General features: G+C 61.0%; 1 protein-coding gene across 1 annotated transcript; it reads left to right on the top strand.

Moving 5' to 3' along the window:
* Positions 1 to 695: 695 nt before the first annotated feature.
* On the top strand, positions 696 to 21,859 carry CRB2 (crumbs cell polarity complex component 2; the record flags this gene model as incomplete). Its single annotated transcript, XM_081238366.1, has 13 exons — positions 696 to 789; positions 7,190 to 7,513; positions 9,888 to 10,083; positions 10,212 to 10,351; positions 10,848 to 11,033; positions 11,208 to 11,321; positions 14,261 to 15,133; positions 15,223 to 15,731; positions 16,306 to 16,471; positions 17,256 to 18,039; positions 18,856 to 18,972; positions 19,611 to 19,728; positions 21,555 to 21,859. The coding sequence occupies 13 exons, from the start codon at positions 696 to 698 to the stop codon at positions 21,777 to 21,779; spliced, it is 3,846 nt and encodes a 1,281-aa protein (XP_081094492.1). The 3' UTR covers positions 21,780 to 21,859.
* Between the last annotated feature and the right edge of the window lie 484 nt (positions 21,860 to 22,343).

Raw genomic sequence — 22,343 nt, 5'->3', positions numbered from 1 at the left:
CCATGGGAGTGAAGAGGTGGGGAGCGGCCAGGAGCTCGTGGTGGATTGAACGTGGGGAGTGGGGAGGGAGGCGTCAGCTGCAGGGGGTGCTGGAGGGGTGTGGGGGGGAGGCGGGATGCCTTCTCAGGTGGGCAGCCCTGGGAGGGAGCAGGCTGGGAGGAACAAGCTGAGTGGGAGGGGCTGGGGCTTCCAGCAGAGAGGAGGTGGGAGGGGAGCTTGGGCTGGGCTGGGGAGGGAGGCCTGGGCTAAGAGAAGATGGGGGTGGGCAGGGTGGGATCACGCAGGACTTGGGAGTAGCTGGTATCATCTGGTGAGAAGAACAGCCCCCAGAACGGAAATGTCTCTGAGGAGGCTGAGGCAGCTGGACCTGAGAGGTGGGAGGAAAACGGGGGGGACGTCTGGAGGGAGAGAAGGGTGGGCCCTTAGACAAGGTCAGACCCATGGGGGCCCCCGAGGCCTCATCTGGAGTCTGGAGCCCTGGGCTCGGGGAGCGGGCCGGGTCAGACCCCTCCTCTAGGCCCTACTCAAGGTGGACCCGCCTGCGAGGGCAGGGGAGGGGGAGGGGGAGGGGGAGGGGGAGGGGCAGGCGGGAGGGGCCGGGCCTCTGTCCACGGCATTAGTGCTGGTTGGAGGGAGACGGGGGTGTGGAGCCAGCCAGGCCGCCCGTTCCCACAGCCGCCGAGCAAAGCGCTGCCATGGCGCTGGCCCGGCCTGGGACCCGGGACCCCAGGCCCCCGGCCCCTCTCCTGCTGCTGCTGCTCGGGGGCTCTGCCCTCGCCCTCCCGGCCGGTGAGTTGGGGGCCGAGCCTTGGGGGACCCAGGGCTGGGTCTGTCCACAAAGCAGCACCCCAGGCCGTGGGGCGTCCGTGTGGGTGCCGGGCCCGACTGCAGGGTGCAGGGGGGGTGTGCAGCTGGGGGCCACTGGAGCTCGCGTGGTCACGGGGGACTTCGTGGGGGGATCGCCACCGGCCGGGGTCCGGGTAAGGGGTGGGCCGTGTGTCTTGGAGGGGTGTTGGGCTGGGCTGTTCTGGCCTGTGAGGCCCAAGTCTGGGGGCTCTCATGTGAGTTGTGCGCAGGTTATGGGCTGTGGGCGCGTCTAAGCTGTGAGGCGGGGCAGCTGTCCCGCGCGAGCCAGGGGTTGTGTCTGAGGCTCTGTGCGTGTGGTGGGCTATATCCCAGCGCGAGTTGCGGGGTGCAAGTTACTGAGTGGGTTGAACTGTATCCTTGCTCTCGACACGGGGACGTGGGGTGGGGGCAGCAGACCCCAGCCCAGTGGATCGGGGTGGAGAAGAGGGAAGGAGACCCAGGGCTTCTGCCTGCATCCCCTCCGTTTGGTGATCGCCCTGCTTGCACTGCGGGGCTGGGGGGGGGGGGTGCTCTGGCGTCCCTGGGGAGTGGCTGGGCATCTGGGAAAACATGTGTCCACCGCTGCCCCCTCCCCGCTCCCCCGAGTTCCCAGATCAAGCTGAAAGGGCTTCGTGAAGCCAGACCCCATTCACCAAGAGGTTTTTGCTTTTGTCCAAGTGGATTCACGTGTGCGCCGGCCTGGAATTCCTCCTGGGGGGTCTGGGGATGCTTTGTCTTGGTCACTATAGCTACAGGGCCAGGCCTGGGAAGTCCTGTGCAGGAGGGCGGCCTGGGCTCCGCTGCAGCGGGGGAGCCCCCACCTCCTCACAGTCCCAGGATGTGGGTCCAACCCTCTCAGGCCCCTCCCTGGGGCCTTCCTCAGCCTCTCGCAGGGCCCGGCTCACAAAACCTTCGTCTCCTCTCCTCTCCTCTCCACAGGGCCCTTGCGGAGGATGAGGCCCCTGTTTTGCAAGGGAGGAAACTGAGGTTCAGAGAAGGATGGGGGCTTACAAGCTGGGCCCCTGAGGCAAATTGAAGAGGAGCTGGGGGCCTGCTCTCTGCACAAGGGGCATGAAATCCTGGCCTGTTCCCCTACCGTACAGTGCACACACACAGGCACGTGCACGCACAGATCGCACAAATGCACCTGCACACACACACGTGCACTGCCCCCACACCAGCACAGTGGTGTGGCATGTACAAGGGCACACAGAGGCACGTGTAGACCCGCCACACATGCACTCGAGCACACACACCTACCTGTACGTGACACATGCACACAGGTGTGCACTCACACTCAGATGTACCTTCACATGAACCTTGTGGCAAAGTGAACACTAAGTAGATGGATGCTACCGAAGGGAGTGGACGCTGATATACACACTCACCCGCACGCAGCCCTGCTGGGATTCCCAGGACCAGCCTTTCCCCCTGCAATTTTGGCACAGGAGGCCCCCTCCCTGGGGATCGCCGAAAGCTGGGGTGCGGTGCTATGGGCATGAACATTTCTGGATGCCAGGACCCAAGGCCTGACTGCCAGGAGGAGAGGGGCCGGGGATGATGTCACTTGAAAAGTAATTTCCATTCCAGAGGGGATGGGGGTTCTGGATGCCCTAGGCCCCTGGCTCTGCTGCCCACCCCTGCCAGGCCCTGAGCGGGGCCCTCCCTCCTGGGCCTACTCTGCCACAAAGGCGAGCTGGTTGCTAGGAGAGCGCCAAGCATCTTGGAGCACAATGGGGCACATCGGGGCTCTCACATCCTTCCCGGCTGCCTGCACACCAGGGAGCCCAGCTGACAAAGGGGCAGCAAGTCCAGCCCCCAAGTCCGGCCCCTCTTCCAGCCAGAGCTGGGTGGGGGCTTGCAGGACCGAGGCAGGGAGCAGGGAGCCACACACAAATGCTCTAACGTCAGGATTTGTTGGATAGTCAGTGTTTGCCCCAAGTAAAGATCTGTTGGCAAGTGAATAAATAATACCATCAGCCTGTACGTGCTGCTGCAGGACTAACATGATTGAATTTAATTCTCACAACAGCCCTATGAAGTCGACTCTGATACCCCCAGCTTACAGAGGAGGAAAGCGAGGCCCAGAGAGGGTCAGTAACTTACCCAGAGTCACAGCTTGTGTGTGGCAGGGCCAGGATTTCACAGGCGCCTATGGGCCTAGTCTATGTAAAGTCACATCCCCTCTCTGTGCTTCTGTCTAAGGGGGGCAAACCAGCTCACTCTGAGGGCTGCTACAAGAATCCGATAAGAAAATGCAGCAGTTCTCCAACTTAGGTTTGGCATGGAATCCCGTTTCAAAGGAAATTTTAGAAAGGAGCCGGAAGCCACTAATAGTTAAAAGTGGCCTGCTGGGGTGGCAGGCCTGGGAACCCATCTGCCCGGTCTCACCCCCATTCCAGCAAGTGCCTCCATGGCCCCAGCCCTCTGAGACCATGGTCTGGAAACATTGGAATTTGCCAACGGCAGGCAAAGGGTAGGCAGTGGATCCGCGACAGCTATTGTGGGGATTACCAAAATTATGTCTTTTAACCTCAGGTGATAAACATTTCTGTAAAAGACTATTCCAAACTCTGCTGCCTTATTAGAGGCATTTAGCCCTTTCCCGACGGCTCTGTCTCCGCTGCGCTGCAGTGTTATTCAGTCCTACCCTTGGGGCCTCGTGCTATTAGATGGGCAGTTTTTTCCCTATGCCAGAAGCACATCTTATGGGATCTTGGGTGGCTTCTCAGATATATTCTCTTTTTTGCCTTGTCAAGATGAGAAGCTTTACAAAACCCACCCTCAGCAAACACTTCTCATCAGTCGTTGGCAGTTCTCATTAGGCCTGCTACAAGTGCAAATAAAGTAGGAGTAACTAGGCACGGAGTGAAGCCGGAAGCACCGTGCAATTGCTAGCAGCTGGATTCTGGATAGGCAGGGAAGACTGCCTGCTCTGCCCAGGCTGATATTGGAACCTTCACTCTCAGGCAAGCCTTCCGAGACTCTTTCAGTGCCTGGGGGAGGCTGGCCTAGAATGCTCTAAAATGACAATACATGGGCGGCATTTTAGAGTTTGCAAAGTGGGAATTTCACATGCATTGGGAGATGTGGACTTCATAGAAGTCTGGAAATGATCTGCTTCTTAGTTTTTTGAGGAATGATCCTGGGCAAGTTTATCAACCTGAGTTAGAGAAACAGTTTTCTTACTGGCACCCACCTTTTCCAGTTTGAATCAAACACAATAATGTAATAATAGATGCAAGATGTGTAGCACAGCTACACGTGCACTCACGAAATGGTTCCTGTTATTATAATCCTGTCCTTTCCATGAAGAAAATCCTCTTCCGGGAGGTGGGTTCGGGGCCTTCCCAGGGCAGGGCAGCAGGTCCAAGGGGAGGGGCGGGTGTCCGTTAATCCTTCCCCCCGCCAGGTCGTCCCAGGCAGCCTGAGAGGTCAGGAGGGATTTGTAAAGATAAGCATAGGCCCCTCGTCACCCTGGCAACAGGCCACGCCCCTCCAGCCAGGCTGGGAAGGCCCCCTTCTCCATCCCGCCATCCTCACTTCTCCTCCCCTCAGCCCTGGGCTAGCCAGGCCTCCTGGGCTCGCTCCCTGGAGGCAGAGAGCCCAAGGTCAGTGCTTGTTCCCAGGCCTCAACGTGCAAAGGAGTCCCCTCCCCAGGGAGCATGTTGCAATGCAGATTCTTGGGCCCCAGGCCCAAGTGTTCTGCATCTCTGGGTCTGGAGTGGGGCCCAGGAATCCGTATTCTTTATATAGGCCCTGGGGTGATTCTGGAACCCCCAGAGCGGAGGCTCTGGAGCAGTGAGACCTGGGTTTGGATTCCAGCCCCTCCTAGGGAACTGTGAATTCGCTTATCTCTGAGCCTCACTTTCCTCAACTGTAAAAAATGAATGATAGCACTATCCACCCCCTAAGGTAACGGTAAAGACACAGATTACACAAGAGAGATGGCTGTGCCTCACATGCAGGCTTCTGGCACCACTGCAGGCCTCCTAGGGCAGACAGCTCCTTCCCTCTCTGCCTGCAGGAACTCCTTCCTCCAGTGGGGCTGGGCTCGGCCTCCTGGGGCCCCGTCATACAGGGTCATGGGCCACCTGCTCCCACAGTGATGAAGCACCTTCCCCTGTCCCCACAGGTGCTGCCTCCTCAGCCTGCTCTGAATCAGGGGCAAAGCTCCAGACTGGGGTGGGGTCCCTTGGGTCACACAGATGAGGGGTGGCGCTTGCCGGGATTAAATGAAGGGCCTGTTGGCATAGGACCCAACAGCCAGGGCCCTTCAAGTGGGAGCTGTGACCACTGTGCTGCTCCTCCTGAGTGTGCTGGGTCCAGGGACCCTGACTGTAATGGCCAGAGCCCTCCCTGAAGGCTCGCTGGTGCCAGGGCTTCACTCACGTTCCCTCAGTGGCCCCTCACAACACTCACAAGGCGGGCACTGTTCACACCCCAGATACAAGCCGGGTCTGATGCCCAAAGCTGTGTCCTTTCCCAAGGAAGCCTGATCCACTCACCCCCATCAGAGCATCTCCCCGTCCCAATCAGACCATCTTCCCACCCCCATCAGACTATTTAGCCCTGGTGGACCAGGCTCTATACTGATCCGCCACCATGGCTCAGGGTGGGAAGAAGAAAGACAAGCTGCCCATAAGCCCCTCGGAGAGGCCCAGATGGCCCCTGCCCTCACTGATGAGACCAGGCTTGGGGGAGCGGAGCTGTGGGCAGAGAGGGTCTGTGGAGCCCAGAGCCCTAGAAGGTCATCTTGGCCTGACAGTGTTTCAGACCCCCTGTCCCCTTGCCACACACCTGGCCCTGGGTGGGTGCTTGCCCCTACCCACTCTTGGTGAGGATCTTGGAGAGCAAGCCCATGTTGAGCTGTACCAGGTGCTTTGGGAGCTGGGCTGTGGGGCTGACAGCTGGGTTCTCTCCCTGGGTCCATTGGTCAGTCGGTACCTCTGTCTCCCTGTCCCCCATCCTGCTTGGCCCTGGCTGGCAAGGGTGGGGGCTGGCTGGTGGACAGCCCTGCCTGGTGGAATGTGGATGACGCCTGAGAGGCTGTCGAGCCTTATCTGGGGGTCTTCGCTGGGTGGGGGAGGGGAGGCACAGGGCCCGAAGCTGTTCCGGGCCGGGGCCTGGTTAGTGTCTGGATGACAACCTGGGTGGGGGATGGGCGCCTCCTGGAGCCCCAGGTCTGTCCGAGGTGCCTCCTTCTCGCGGGCGGTTCCCGTTCCTCCATCACTTACTGAGTTCCTACCCCGAGTGGGCACTTGACTGCCGTCCCTGAGGCTCTCAATCCTTCCATATCCTACGAGGCACGTACTATTATCAACCCTCTTCAGATTGGGGAACGAAGGCTCAGTAGTAGAAATGACTTGCCCAAGGTCTCATAGCTTGTTGGCGGAGTGGGGATTTGAACCCAGGGCTGTTTGACTTCAAAGCTTCAAAAGTTCTTACACCAGCATGACACTGACAGGCTCTTAGCAAGGAAGGGTGGGAGGGGGGGCGGGCTACAGATCAGGAGATGACCCTCTAAGTGAGGGAGCTCTGCCTTGAGGAGATGTCGCAGTGGCTGGAGCCAGGAGTTCAGTCAGCTCATCTCAATACCTGCCCTGAACCCTGTGACCTCGGCCAGTCTGGCCACTCGCACTTGCTGATGGCGGTGGATACAGTGAGGGCCAGGGATCCTCTGAGAAGTTCCCAGGCCAGCAGATCCAGGAGGGGAGGAGGGGTGGAGGGGGGAGAGGGGCCTTTGAAGTCCTCCATCTCCAGTTTCACGCAGGGATGGAGTTACCAGACCCCCAGCAGGAGCAGTGGAGTGGGTGGGCAGTGGGAGGAGACACCCTCCCGGGAGGGAGCAGGCCGGGGATCCCCTCCCCAGGTGGGGCTGGAGCACACGGACAGACCCTGAGGGCTAAGCCAGCACTAACTTGCTGTGTGACCTCAGGCAAGAGCCCTCACTTTCACCCTGGAGCCTGGATCCGCTCTCTTGTAAAATGGACCTGACAGGGCCTGCTTCCGAGGGGCACTGCGGGCACTGACACCGTGGAGCGAAAAGCTCACAGGGTGAGTGGGCATCTGCTCACTAATCCTGCCTGGGGAGCCAGGCATCCCGGGTCCTATTTCCCTGCTATGGAGGCACCCCTGAAACCATTCCCAGTTCTGGGTGCAGATGCGTGCAGCCTGCTGGGACCTGGTGTGTAGACCCCCTGACGCTCCCTCCATCCTCCTGAGTACTGACGGAGCCCTGCTGCTCTCTGACTCTGGGATCTGGGGATGGGCCTGGGTGTGGGGAGGGGAGTGTCCTGGTAGCCGATGTCCACCCTGCCCAGCCAGTTTCCTCTCTCTACAGGAATGGCGCCTTCAGACCCCCCAGGTGCCTGTGCCTCAGACCCATGTGCTCCAGGGACCGAGTGCCAGGCTACAGAGAATGGTGGCTATACCTGTGGACCCCTGGAGCCCCGGGGCTGTGCCAGTCAGCCATGCCACCACGGCGCTCTGTGTGTGCCCCAGGCTCCAGACCCCAGTGGCTTCCGCTGCTACTGCGTGCCCGGATTCCAGGGCCCACGCTGTGAGCTGGACATCGATGAGTGTGCGTCCCGGCCCTGCCACCACGGGGCCACCTGCCACAACCTGGCCGATCGCTACGAGTGCCATTGCCCCCTCGGCTACGCAGGTAATGGCCCCAGCTGTTCCCGGAGGTGTGTGTAATGTCCACCCCATCAGCGACTCAGAGTTGTCAAATCACGAATTCAGCTTTGACCTTAGCAGAGAGACACCCCTCAGGCATCCTGGCAGCTCTAGGGTGTACCCTCTCTTGGTCATACTGCGGAATTAATGCTTCTCGGGCTAACCTGGCAGCTCTGGATGAGAGTGCGATGACTGAGCGCTGGCACGGTGCCTGGCACACTACAGACACTGGACAAATGTTATTTCAGTCCCTTGTAGGGCTCAGGCAGTGCTGGTAGCGGAGACACCCCTCAGGCATCTCTGGGACTAGAGTGCAGATATGCCTGGCTTGGCTTTAACCAGGACACATCTAGACAGTACTTGTAGCATCGACTCACTCCAGACCCGCCAGGCTGTAGCACAGACATCCTCTGGTGGCTCGTCTGATGGTTCTGGAGCACGACACCCGGGTATGGTTCAGGTTGTCATGTGGACCGTCTCCCCTGGGGGCGGGAGCCCCCAGAGTTCCTGCATAGAGACACTGGTGGTCTTGCTCAAACTGTAACGTAGACGTACCCCTAGGGATCTCTGCTGTCTTGAGGGGGACAGTTCCCTCCTCCAGAGTATGGCCCTGTCCCAGTCCCATCCACCCTCCAAGGCGAGAGCATCCTGGAGCAACTGCCTGGAAGTCAGGAAGGAGGGCGCAGCTAGGGACAGGTCTGGGAGCGAGGCTAGGTCTAGGGCAGCTGGGAGCCTGCAGTGTGGACACTCCAGGTTCTATTCAACCCTGAATTCAGATGACTCTCTCTGAGGGCAGAGGGCAGTTTGAGGTCACCTCAGAGTAAGAGGTACACTTGGGGGCTGGGCTCTGGGAGAGGGGGCATACAGTGGAGAGATGGATCTCAGCACACAGATGAAAATGAACTTTGGAAACGGGTTCCATGTACCTTTCTCATCATTTGAGAGTTCAGGTGTCTGGATAGATTAGTTGTGGATGCGTGAGTAGGTCATGTAAAGGCCTCTGTGTCTGCCAGTATCCACGGGTGTCTGGGATCCCTGAATGCGTTTGTGGGAAAGTCTGTGTGTGGGTGCCAGCAGGTGTGTGCGTGCCCAGATGTGCGGTGCTCAGACACTTTGGGTAATGCTTTCTGGGTGAGTTGTGGATGTGAGTGGGGGCAGCGTCCGCTGTGATTCATTTCCTCCTCCTTCCCTTCCCAGCCAGGCGGGGGAGGTTGGGATTCCAGGCAGCCTGGGCCTGGCTCCCCCTGGCACAGAGGGTGGGAGTGGGGCTGGGTCACAGGAAGGAGGGCCCCTGTTTTGTGCTCACTGAGCCAGGAAGGGGGGAAGGTTCCAGCTGGAGCCAGCTGGGTCCCCAGCCCCCCACGACCAATCCCACTTAGGGGGCAGAGGCAGGGCCACTGGAGCGTACAATGACAAACGGGCTCCACGATGAGCTCAGGCAGTACATTTCCAAACCCTGAGATCCTCCATCTCCCTTCATCTCCACAGCCCCTCCCCTGAGAGCCTCCCAACTGCCTTGGTTTTATCCAGGACTGAGAGGGTCCCCAAGACACAGGACTTTCAGTTGTAAAAGCAAGACAGTGCAGGGAAAGCCTGAAGGAGTTGGCTACCTTGGTCCAGCATCTCCCACCGGGTATGCCCCTCCTTGCTGGGGTCCCTCCTTACACCCTCCACGAAAAGCCAGCAGAGCGAAATGTAGAGAGGACTATGTATCAGCTGCTTAAAACTTTTAGGATAAGCTCGGATTGTGTTACTTGGCCCCCAAGGCCTGACACTCCCCACTCCTGCCCCACCTCCTTCACTCTCCCCTTTGCTCCCCGACCCTCCACGTGCCCCTGCCCTAGGGCATCATGCCCCTGCCCCAAGCAGGTCTTCACCAATAGTCTCTCTGAGAGACCTACAGTCTCTCTGGAATCCAACTGCTCACACAGCCCCCTATCCTAGTCTAGCGAATGCCCCCTCAATCCTTCAAGTCTCTTCTTCCAAGAAGCCTTCCCTGACTCTCAATTCCCCAGGCTAAGACCCTGCCTCTTGCTGTCACAGGATCTAGCACGTACCCACTGTTGAGCTTATCAAAAGTAAAAATCAGCCCTCATTTACGTAATATTGACCTAATCCCCGTCTCCTGGGCTAGACTGGTATGAGCTCAAGGGGGCAGGGATGTCTGTGTTGTTTCAACCCCACTGTTATTGCTGGCGCAAGAAACACCTGCTCTGGATGAATGGAACAGCGGATTCTCTCTTTGGATCCTGACGCTCCGCTTCTGGTCAGTCTGGAGCACGCTTCGGGTCAGCCTGGCTCGGCCTCATTCGCTCTCCCTCTGGGCGGCCATCTCTTTGTCTCTCTCGGTCCCTGTCCAGGCGTGACCTGCGAGGCGGAGGTGGACGAGTGTGCTTCGGCGCCCTGCCTGCACGGGGGCTCATGCCTGGATGGCTTGGGCTCCTACCGCTGCGTGTGCGCGCCGGGCTTCGGGGGTGCCAGCTGCCAGCTGGACCTGGACGAGTGCCAGAGCCAGCCGTGCGTGCACGGGGGCGTATGCCACGACCTGGTCAACGGGTGAGCGGGCGGCCGGGTGCCCTCAAGCGGTGAGGCTGCGCGGTGGGCGGCGGGGCGGGGGCCGCGATGGAGACGGGGAGCTGGAGGTTCGGGCGCGTGCTCAGCTCCGGTCGCGCGCCCCGCTGCAGGTTCCGGTGCGACTGCGCGGACACGGGCTACGAGGGCGCGCGCTGCGAGCAGGAGGTGCTGGAGTGCGCGTCGGCGCCCTGCGCGCACAACGCGTCCTGCCTCGAGGGCCTCGGGAGCTTCCGCTGCCTCTGCTGGCCAGGTGTGTGTGCGCGTGCGCGAGAGCGTGTGCGCGTGCGCGCTCGCACGCCTAGGGGGGCGGGGGCGCAGGCTGAGGAGGAGTGCCCTGGGACAACCTGGCGGTGCGCACACCACCTGAGTGGACTAAGCCCAGTGTGTGCCTGTGCCTGCAACTCCTCTGAGCCTCAGTTTCCTGATCTGCTAAACAGGGCTAATCACAGCACCTGCTCCTGGGCTGTTCCGAGGAGAGTAAAAAGGTGTAGCGCCCATCAGGCCTTGGTACAGGGCCCCGCACGTGCAGACTGCTCAGTAATGCTAGTAATCATAGTCACATGATGCTGATGCTGGTGAAGGCTGCACTGGTCATTCCTACCCCCTCAGTGTGTCCCTCCCTCCGAATATCCGTGATCATATTCTGAGCTGTTGTCCCCGCCTGGCCCTGGGCTGGCCTGGCAGCAGTGGAGGGGTGCTGCTTGGTGACCTCCTGTGACCTGACACCCACCTGTGTGTGTCCCCAGGCTACAGCGGCGAGCGGTGCGAGGTGGATGAGGATGAATGTGCAGTGGGCCCCTGTCAGCACGGGGGTCAGTGCCTGCAGCGCTCCGACCCAGCCCTCTATGGGGGCATCCAGGCCGCCTTCCCAGGTGCCTTCAGCTTCCGCCATGCCGCTGGCTTCCTGTGCCGCTGCCCTCCGGGCTTTGAGGGTGAGCCCCCTTCCAGGGAAGCAGGTCTGTAGTGTCCAGATGCGCGGGAGGGATGCCGAAGCTGGGTTCAAGCACCTCTCTCTGGCCTCAGTCTCCCTAGCTATAAAACGGGCCCTTTCCAGTTCCAGTCTGGCTCCGAGGGAGCTGTGGGAACCACAGCTGGGCTTCTTGCAGGGGACGACTGCGGTGTGGACGTGGACGAGTGTGCCTCACGGCCATGCCTCAGTGGAGGCCTCTGCCAGGACCTGCCCAATGGCTTCCAGTGCCACTGTTCAGATGGCTACACAGGTGCCTGGGGTGCGGTGGGCACTGGGGCAGGGCAAGGTCAGAGTCGGTGGACCTGGGGCGAGAAGGTTCCTTCTGGCTGATGTTTGGAGGCTGGATTGATGGGGTCAAGGACATTAGGGAGGAGGTGGGTGTGGTGGCCAGGTGACAGGTAAGAGGGCTGAGCTGGGACCTGGGCTTTGGAGGTGGGAGTGAGGGGAAAACACTCTGGAGTGGAGGTTGAGAAATATGTATGAGGGGCACGCTACAGGCCCTGAGGGTTTTTCCAGGTGTGAGTGGGAGGTGGCAGGGATGCCGGCCGAGTTTCTGCCCTGGGTGACATTGGGTAGAGGATGGTGAGTTCAGCCTTGTCCATACTGAGTCTGAGTGTCTGTGGAGCACCTACAGGGAGGAGCCTGGGTGGGGGCTGGTGATCTGGGGTCTGTGGCCCAGGAGAAGGGCCTGAGACTGGGGTCCTGCAGCTGGAGTCTCAGGCAGCCAAGGTTATCCAGGAGAAAGTGTGGAGTGTTGGGCAGAGAGAGCCCTAGACACCTGACATCAAAGGGCTGAGCAGAGGCCGAGGGGCCTGCAGGGAGGACAGGGCAGTTCGGCCAGGACAGAGGAGGTAAAAATGGTGGGTGTGTGTGTGAGGTGGGGGTGTGTGTGGTGGAGGTGGAGGGAGTGTGGTGGGGGGGTGGGGTGTGTGTGGTGTGGGGGGGTGTGGTGGAGGGAGGGGTGTGGTGGAGGGAGGGGTGTGGTGTGTGTGTGTGTGTGTGTGGTGGATTATGGGGGGAGTGTGGTGGACGGCGGGGGCTGCTACGGAAAGCTGCAGGCAGTGTCTGGAGAAGGATGAGCTTGACCTTTGGAGAGCTGGGGCGTGCTGGGCAGGATCTGGGCCTGCAGAAAGCCTCTCCCTGACTTGGGTACAGAGGATGCGGAGACACACAGACACCCTTCCCTGTGGATACCGATGAACCCGATGAACCTGAGGACCTCCTCACACAGCACGGAGTGTCCCTGCCCCCTCTGGAATGCCTGTGATGCTTCCCCCACACCCGCCCGCATTCCTGCTCCGACAAGCTGCCTCCTCTCCCTGGCACCGCTCCTGGGCACAGGCTCCCCTGCCTGGGGGAAGGAGGTGGTGATCACCACCGTCCCTTCCACTCTCGCCCCCCAAAGGTGCTGGGCGCTCAGCATCCCACTTCTGGGTGGCCAAGACCTCTGGGCACCCGGAAAACCCATCTCCTGCCCCCATGGGCTGAGGTTCCTTGAGTCCTTGCCCACTCCCAGGCACAGTGCCCCAGAAACAGTGGCCTCGTGGGTGCCTGGCACACACTGGGCCCACTGCAGCATGCCCTGCGCCTGAAGAGTATTCTCTGCATTGTTTTCCTCCTCACCAAAGCCCCACGAGGTAGGGTTCTAAATCCCCATCTTACAGATGAAGCCATAGAGGCTTTAGAGAGGGCGCGTCATCCCCCCAGGTTAGCGGGAGCCCAGCTCCTCCCCAGGCTGAGCTCAGCTGATGGGTGGCAGGGAGGTCAGACCTCTGAGGTCAAGGACCCGGAGGGGGAGCCCCGGCTGTGGGGCTGGTCCGCCCCCATCCTCCCCTGGGGTTGTGCTGGGCGTGGGGGAGGCCAGTGCCTGGCATTCCTGGGCCAGCTCTGAAGGAGGCGCTGGCCAGGCGGGGAGCTCTGCTCTCCAGCCTCGGTGCCTGCCCACCACTCTCAGCCTGTCTGTGGGGAAAGGCAATGGGGCTGCGGGCTCTGCGGACCTTCCTGTGGGTGTTGTGGCTCCTGGCAGGTATGCAGGGCTGGGGCCTTGGGCAGGGGGAGGTGGGACTGGCCGTCCCCAGAAGGAGGCGGTGGTGTTTGTAGGCTGACTGGGGCCAGGATTCAAATCCTGGCGGCTTCTCTGGGCTTGGGTTCCCCTGGCTGGGTTACGCGGGCAGGGCTGGCCTCAGTGGTCTTGTGGAGGCTCTGGCTGAGCAGGGGTCGGGCTGTAGCCTCTTGACCCACGCTGGGGCCAGAGCACCTGGCATGGGAGCCCCTGGAGGGGAGGGTGACCTCACAGCCAGTGCCAGGGCCCTAGGGTAGAGGGACAGGGGTGGGGGGTGTTAGAACCAGGGGCTACTCGAGTGCCACAGATGCATCCATCCATCCCCACTCCCTCCATTTCATCTCTCTGTCCACAAAGGCCATACCAAGTCCTTTGCTGGGTACCAATGACATATCCAGGCCCCTGGAGGAGATCTCAGCTGAGTAAACAGATATTTTCAATACTGGGTTCTGGGGAGCTGTGCCTGGGAGTGGGCAAGGAGTTGGGAGTCAGAGAAAGCCTCCTAGGGTACTGGCCATTTGAAGTTGGGCTTTGCTGGATGAGTCGGAGTTTGAAAGGCAGGGTTAGGGAGAACGAGGCATTCCAGAGAGAGCAATATGAGCAAAGCCCCCGAGGCAGGACTTCCCAGGAAATGTTTGGAGGAACAGGCAGCTCAGGGTTTGCAGGGAGCAGGGTTGAGATATGAACTCCTGGTAGGACCCAGGCCACGAGCAATCTCGAATGCCAGGGTGAGTGATTGGACCTTAAGTAGCAGAGGAACCTGACCAGGTGATGCTTTTAGAAAGAGATCTCTGGCTACTTGTAGAGATGGATGATGGAGGCTGGTGAACTAGAGGACACTAGACTATGGCCTAGAGAGCTGGTGAGGCAGGGGAGGCGAGGTGGGAGGAAAGGGGGCATTGGAGAGTATTTAGGGGATTGAATCGACTCACAAGATATGGTAAAGGAAGGAGTACCTTGGATTCCAGCCTCTGGGGACTCCAGGGGACCTTGAGAAACCCTTTGGAAATTGGGAATGGGTTTGGTTGATAGATGCTGAGGTCCCCATCCCAAGAGGCAGCTACGCTCTGGGTCAAGACTGTGGTTCTGGCCTTGGGTGCTGAGCCTTGCCCTGGTCTCTCCTGAAGGCCTGACATGTCAGGAAGATGTGGACGAATGCCTGTCGGAGCCCTGCCTCCATGGCGGGACCTGCGAAGACACTGTGGCGGGCTACGTCTGTTGGTGCCCAGAGGCCTGGGGTGGACGTGACTGTTCTGTGCAGCTCACTGGCTGCCAAGGCCACACTTGTCCACTGGCTGCCACCTGCATCCCCACCTTCCAGTCAGGGGTCCACAGTTATGCTTGCCGCTGCCCACCTGGTACCCAAGGACCTTTCTGTGGCCAGAATACCACCTTCTCCGTTGTGGCTGGGAACCCTGTGCGGGCTTCGGTGCCAGCTGGTGGCTCCCTGAGTCTGGCACTGAGGTTTCGTACTACGATACCTGCTGGTGCCTTGGCCACTCGCTCTGATACTCAGGGCAGCTTGGAGCTGGCACTGGTGGAGGCCACGCTTCAGGCCACATTCTGGAGCCACGGCAACAATGTGTGCATCCTGAGGCTGCTGGACCTGCCCCTAAATGACGGCCACTGGCACCGAGTGGAGGTGATGCTCCGCCTTGGGGTCCTGGAGATGCGGCTCTGGCACGAGGGCTGCCCTGCCCACCTCTGTGTGGCCTCCAGTCCTGTGGCCCCGCCTCCTACGGCTTCCCCGGCCCCGACGCCTGCTGGGTTCTGCTCCACGCAGCTGGGTGGCGTGGCCTTTACGGGCTGCCTCCAGGACGTGCATGTGGACGGGCACCTCCTGCTGCCTGAGGATCTCAGCGAGAACGTCGTCCTGGGCTGCGGGCGCCAGGAGCAGTGTCACCCTCCGCCTTGTGCCCACGCAGGGGTCTGCGTGGACCTGTGGACTCACTTCCGTTGTGACTGCCCCCGGCCCTATAGCGGTCCCACATGTGCTGATGGTGAGGAACGAGCCAGGTGGGCCCCAGGGCAGGGGCTGTGCCTGCCCCCAGCCCACAGGCCTCACGCCTGGCACCCTCTCCCCCTGCAGAGGTTCCTGCTGCCACCTTTGGCTTGGGGGGCACCCTGAGCTCTGCCTCCTTCCTGCTCGACCAGCCGCCAGGCCCCAACCTCACCATGTCCTTCCTCCTCCGCACGCGGGAACGTGCTGGCCTTCTGCTCCAACTTGCCAACGATTCAGTAGCTGGCCTGACAGTGTTCCTGCGCGAGGGCCAGATCCGGGCTGAGGTGCTGGGCAGTCCTGCCCTGGTGCTTCCCGGGCGCTGGGATGATGGGCTCCGCCACCTGGTGACCCTCAGCTTTGGGCCTGATCAGCTGCAGGGCTTGGGGCAGCAGGTGCACGTGGGCGGGAGGCTCCTCCCTGCGGACGCCCAGCCCTGGGGTGGGCCCTTCCGAGGCTGCATTCAGGACCTGCGACTCAACAGCCTCCACCTCCCCTTCTTTCCACCGCTGCTGGAGAACTCCAGCCTGCCCAGTATGCCGGGCAGCAGGCAGTCCTGGAACCTCACCATGGGCTGTGTCTCCGAGGACACGTGCAGTGTGAGTGCCACGGGGAAAGGGTGGGTCCTTTTTCCGGGGTCCACCCTGCTTCGCTGGGGGTTAGCATGTCCTTCTACTGGTCAGGTCGGCACCAGGAGGTGGAGTGCCCGCCCAAGGTCCCAGTGCTGGAGAGACACAGAGCAGGGTTCACTTTCATCTCCTCTCTGGCCAGCTGCTCTGGCCCTCTGGTAGTCCCTATACCTCTCCTCGCAGTCCTAATCTGAGACAGACACCCTGACCCAGGCAGAGGGCTGCCCAAGCCTTTCTGTGGGAGTTGCTTGGGGCACAGGGACACCCAGGTTCATGAACAAAGCACCAGCTCTAGGATTGGAATAGCCTGGGTGTGAACTCTGGCTCCTCTATTTACTGGCTAGGTGACTCAGCAAGTGGTTTCTCCTCTCTGAGCCTCAGTTTCCTCATCTGTAAATTGGGAACGCTAGTTACTTTTCTATTTGTTTGTGAGGAGGTAATGTATCTGTACTAGGTGCTCAATGAAGAAGCACTGCAAGGATGGTTATGGTGGGGAGATGCTAGCCCCAGGCCTGAGCCAGTCCCTGCCCTGATTCTCCTGCAGCCTCAGCCCTGTCTCAATGGTGGGACTTGCCTTGTCTCCTGGAATGACTTCCACTGCACCTGCCCTGCTAACTTCACTGGGCCCACATGTGCCCAGCAGCTGTGGTGTCCTGGCCAGCCCTGTCTCCCGCCTGCCACCTGTGAGGAGGTCCCTGATGGCTTTGTCTGTGAGTGCCTGCCCTGGAAAGCCCACATGCTGGGTGCTGGACACCCAAGCTGGGTTAGATCCCACCCCTGCTTTCAGGACTCGGAGAGACAGTGGACCAGGATGCCAACAGCCCCAGCCCAGTGTGGTTGGGCCACTGCATCCAGAAGGACAGGCTTTTTGGAGGAAGAGAGCACTTGCTAGGTTTTCAAGGGCAAATAAGACTCTGACCGGGCACAGGGAAGGACATTTCAGGAAGGGGGCAAAGCATGTGCAAAGGCATGAGGTTTATAAGAACTAAAACACAAGTAGAGGTATCAGCGTTGCTAGGGTCCTTGAATGCTAGGCCAGGCAGCTTGGGACTTCTTGCCAAGGGCAATGGGGAGCCATGGGAGGACCAGCAGAAGGCCATGGTCAGCAGTTTTAAAAGATGACTGTGTTATAATATTAAAATGATTGCAATGAAGAGTGAGCCACAGTGATGACACAGGGCCACTTCACTAAGGAGAGAAGGAGGCAGATTTTCCAAGGTGTTATTGTTGCCTGGTCTGTGACCTGGAGGGCAGGGTGGGCACAGTAGGGTAGGTCTCCCCAGCCCGGAGCTGGTTCTTTGTAGGTAGAGAGTTATGAGGTGGGTGGGGGGGACAGTTCCTGGGATTAGATGATAGGTGGGTGGGCGTGGCCCCGCCCCCAGACCGCGGGGGTGTGGGGAGCGGGGTCGACAGACTGGTCCCCGCATCACCCAAGTGTGCCTGGGCTGGGCTGGGTACCGATAGACCTTCCTCCGACGCGCTCTCTCCCTGCAGGTGTGGCTGAGGCCACGTTCCGCGAGGGACCCCCGGCGGAATTCAGCGGGCACAACGCGTCATCCGGGCGCGCGCTCAGCGGCCTCTCTCTGACCTTCCGCACGCGGGACCCCGAGGCCGGGCTGTTGCGCGCCGCGGACACCCCCGACACCGTCTGGCTGGCCGTGCGCAACGGCTCGCTGGCGGCCGGCGTGCGCAGTGGCCCCGGCCTGCCCGGCGCGGTGCTGCCAGCGCCCGGGCCGCGCGTGGCTGACGGCGCCTGGCACCGCGTGCGCCTGGCCATGGAACGCCCCGCGGCCTCCGCGTCGCGGTGGCTGATGTGGCTGGACGGCGCGGCGACGCCCGTGGCGCTGCGGGGCCTGGCCGGCGACCTGGACTTTCTGCGCGGCCCGGGCAGCGCGCGCGTCCTGCTGGCCGAGAACTTCACGGGCTGCCTGGGCCGCGTGGCGCTCGGCGGCCTCCCGCTGCCCCTTGCAGGCCCGCGGCCCGACGCGGCCCCCGGCTCCCGGGAACCCTTCTCGGCCTGGCCCGGCGCGCCGGTTCCGCGCCTCGGCTGCCTCGGTGCGCCCGTGTGTGTCCCCTCGCCCTGCCTGAACGGCGGCGTCTGCCGCGACCTCTTCGACGCCTTCGCCTGCGCCTGCGGCCTGGGCTGGGAGGGTCCGCGCTGCGAGGCCCGCGCCGACCCGTGTCGCTCAGCGCCCTGTGCCCGCGGCCGCTGCCACGCGCGCCCAGACGGCCGCTTCGAGTGCCGCTGCCCGCCTGGCTTCGCGGGCCCGCGCTGCCGGTGCGCACGGCCAGCCGGGGGCGGCCTGGGTCCGAGGGGTCCGGCGGTTACGGGGCAGGGGTGGGGCAGATTAGTCCGGAAGCCCGGGTGCGGATGCGCTGGTTCCGTGGGCCAGCCACGTCCCTTCTCTGAGCCACCGCGCTGTTATCTGTAACTTGGGAACAACAGCTCCCTAGAGTTGCCAGAAAAAATACGGGACACCCGGGTAAATTTGAATTTGAGCTAAACAACCATGTCGCCTGGGAGTCGGGGTGGGGGAACCCCGAGCTAGTGTCGGAAGAAAACCTAGAGGCTCTCCTGCCGAGCTGCCCACCACGGATGCCCTCCTTCGTCAGTCCCGTGGGACAGGGGCAGGCAGAGATGGTCCGAGTCTTGGCCGCTTCCCTTATTCAGTCTGGCTATGACTCCCCACTCCTTTTGGAGCCAAGCTTACGTAGTAGTATCTGGCAGAGGCCTGAATTCCCCTCTCTACGCAAAGAATGTCAGGCCCAAGCTCTGTGTCTAGGAGGCAGCTCTTGCCCCGGGAGACTACTTACATTTCATCAGCTCCTCGGAGGACTCAGCCTCGAAGGGTTCAGCCCGATGTTGTACACCTTGGTGGGGGTAGGGCTGGAGTCGCAGAGTGGCAGCCCTATGTCCCACCCCTTCCACCCTAGAAACGGCTTCCATGACTGACGGCAGGGTCTCCAGGAGGTGGCTCTGAATTCCTTGAATGACAATGCAGAGGCTCTGGTCACCTCAGTGACCCACGGGCGTGGGGGTGGGCCAGGTCCTAGGTGTCCTGTCCCTAGGCCAGCCTCTGTGCTTTCTCCTCAGGTTGCCTGTCCTGCCAGAGGAGTGCAGCCTGAATGTCACCTGCCTCAGTGGTGGCCCGTGTGAGGGTGGGCCCCAGGGTGCCAACTGCAGCTGCCAGGAGAGCTTTGCTGGCCAGAGGTGGGTCTGGGGTCCAGGGGCCTGGGAGGTGGGCTGGTGAGTGTGGAGAGTTGGGCAGGGCGGGCCTCTGGATCCCCTCCAGCCAGGGCAGGTGGAGTGGGGTACGGATCCTTCCTCACCTTCTCAGCCCTCACTGTCGTCACAGTGCCAGACAGTACACCTCTCTTGCTTGAATTCTTTCCCTCTGGGGCTTCCAAGACCATCCTGTGTTATGCAGACACCTGCTGGGAAGTAGTTGCCTGGTGGTGTTTCCTAGAGCTCTGTGCTCAGCCCACCTCCCACTCCTCCACCTGGGGAGACTGTAAAAATGCAGGTTCTTGGCCCACTCCAGACAGTCAGCACCCCTGGGCAGGTGTCTGTACACAGGCTCCCCCTGTGCTTCTGGTGGAGTGACAGTCATTCTGTCGTGAATGCTGGGGTGAAGGGGCGTGGTAGCTGATGGAGATCACATTCAGCTTCAGTCACCTGGCAGGGCCCAGCCAGGGAGGGGCAGCGCTGGGGACAGTGGATGAATGAGCATTGATGCCAGTGTGTGCAGGGGGTGGGGGAGGGGTTGAGGAAGTAAGGGAGCTGGGGGAACAAGAGGCAGCCTGGGAGGGAGCAGCTTTCTCAGCCCCACCCATGTCCCTGCCTCCCAGGTGTCAGATCCCCTGTGAAGCCAACCCCTGCTTGAATGGTGGCACCTGCCGGACAGCTGGTGGGGTGTATGAATGTATCTGCAGTGCCGGCTTCTCAGGCCAGTTCTGCGAAGTGGTGGTGAGTGATGCCCGAGGGGGTGGGTGCCCTGTTTTGGACTTTGGTGAGATGATGTCACGGGGGAGCGTATACAGCACCAGCACCTGTGGAGCTGTTCCTGGGCCAGGCCTGTCACTGGGTGGTGGGGAGCAGGGAAAGGAGACTCAGGCCGCTTCCACACACCTGCACAGGAGGGCCCCCAGCATCCCTCTGGGGGCTGCAGGGAAACAGCTGGGCTTTGCCAAGTCTGATCTGGGCCAGGATTCAGGGCCCACAGGATCTTGGAATTCTGGGATTTACGTTGGTGAATACGAGAGCCTGTAATCTCTGGTGGTTTCTGAGCCAGGATTCTAGAGTAGGAAGATGTGGGGAGCCTGGGATTCTGAGCCAGAGAAGGCTTGGGAAGGCTTGGCTGTCGTGAAGGCAGCCCCTGACCCCAGGGAAGCTCAGCTGAGGAGGGGTCCAAATAGATGGGGGCCAGCAGGAAGCTTGAGCTTGAACCTCCCTCTGGCCCCCTCCCCACTAAGGGGCAGAACAGACTCTGCAGGCCCAGCGGGAAGTGAGCCCAGAGTGGGAGCAGCAGCGAGGGACGAAGCCTGGGGAGGAGCCTTGATCTCCACAGGCTTCTGGCGGCCTGGGTCATAAACCCCAAATCTCTCTGCTTCTGGGGAATGTTTCCTTTCAAGTTGAACTTTACAGCCTCTGGCATCCCCCCCCCCGCCCCCCTCCTCCTAGGGAGGAAATGGCTTTACAGCTCCTCCTGAAGTGCCCAGGGCCAGAGCCTGGGGAGGGCCCATTCAGGGCTGGGATGAATTTTTCTCTACAGCCTTGGGCACCTTCTTCAGGGCTGGGGGCTGAGACTTGGGACCCAGGTCACAGTGGGCTGAGAAGTCTCATGGGACAGAGGGAGGGCCGGTGAATCTGAGGCCCTGGGCCTCTGCCCCCTGCAAGTCAGTGATTCTGGAGCTTCAGAACTCCAGGTCTGTCTGTAGAATCTTTGATGGGGGCAGCGGGCCCGCCCTGGTGGATTCTGAACTCGCCAGCAGCCAGGTCAGCCTGCTGCAGCTCATGCCCTGCACGGGCCCCCTGGCTGGAGAGCCTCTCCTGCTACTGCCTGAGATGCCTCCCACTTGGGGGTTGAGCATGGTCTCCACAGACACTTGAAAACCCAGACTGCCCTTTGGGTTCGGGAGGGATCAAGTCCCATCACTTGAGATTGGGTGTTTATTGAGAGAGGCAGGGTGGCAGGGCTGGGCACCGAGGCCCACCTTGGCCAGTTGAAGGAAGGACCTTCGGCTGGAATTCGAGACTGAAGAATGGTGGTGTGAGCTGGGCATGGGCGTGGCGTCGGGGGCGGACAGAGGGCAGTGCCAGTCCCGGCTTGACCCCCACTAGTCATGTGTCTGGGGGGATCTGGGCAGAGCCTCTGTTTTCTCCTCTAATATTTATCGAGTGCCTACTGAGCAGGCTCTGCTGTGCGCTTTGGGATACACGGGTAAACAAGAGAAGCCAAAGATTCCTGTCCTCACGGAAGAAGGGGGTGTCCTCGCTCGCACTTCCTCAGATCACTGTAGGGTTTACATGAAATCCCACACACGGTGCTGAGCTCCTAGTAGGCATTCAATAAATGTTTTCTCTCCTCCTAGCCAGAACCCCTTTGTTGTACAGGAATCCCCTTGCGGTGCCTCTAATAGGTAGCTCCCAGGCACTTGCTTGCATACCTCTGGGGCCAGGTCTCTCACTACCTCCCAGGGACGCCTCCGCCCAGCGATGCTTTTTCCTCTCCTCTGAAGGAACTGGGTCTCCCCGCCTCCATGGTCTTAGGCGTGTTATTGCATCTCTTCCAGAAGGGCCTATCGCTGCCGCTGCCGTTCCCGCTGCTGGAGGTGGCAGTGCCTGCGGCCTGCGCCTGCCTCCTCCTCCTCCTCTTGGGGCTCCTCTCAGGGATCCTGGCGGCCAGAAAGCGCCGCCAGTCAGAGGGCACCTACAGCCCGAGCCAGCAGGAGGTGGCCGGAGCCCGGCTGGAGATGGACAGCGTCCTCAAGGTGCCACCTGAGGAGAGACTCATCTAGGCCCACCTGGCTGTGGCTCCAGCACCTGTGAGGTCCTCAGCTTCTACCTGGAGACCGAAGGAGGCCACTTTCGGGAGCCTTCCGGGCCTCGGGGAGCTGCTGCAGGGCCCAGGATACCTGCTGGGGAAGTGTCCCCTTTGCTGGGAGCCCTTGCCCCGTCCTGGACTGAGGGGAAGGGGTGCGCTCAGGGAAGCAGAGAGAGGCCTGGCGAGGTTGTGGACATTCTCCATCCAACCGCCCCGTCTTACCTTGGCAGGCACACGGCTGTGCCGGGAGGAGCACCTGTGGGTGCACACGACGTGTTCAGGAGTGTGTGTGAGTGTGTGCGCGCGCATGTGTGTTTGTACCTGGGCCTGTTGATCTGCAGATACCAGTGTGAGTGTTACGGATGGGGCTCACGGGCATGTCCACGTCTTTGCTGTTTGTGCACGTGACTGTGTAGTGAGTGCAGCTGGGCAGTGGAGACCACCTTCTCAGCCCCGGGGCAGGGGCAGCCCAGGGCCACGAGTTCTCCTGGAGGCCAGGCCAGGGCTTGCCCAAGGACCAAAGCCCCAGCTCCAGCAG

The sequence above is a fragment of the Mesoplodon bidens genome (genome assembly GCF_964165515.1).
Source record: "Mesoplodon bidens genome assembly, chromosome: 6".
Taxonomy (NCBI): Eukaryota; Metazoa; Chordata; class Mammalia; order Artiodactyla; family Ziphiidae; genus Mesoplodon; species Mesoplodon bidens.
Note: the sequence above shows the minus strand (reverse complement) of the source record. Positions and strands in the feature narration are given on the sequence as shown.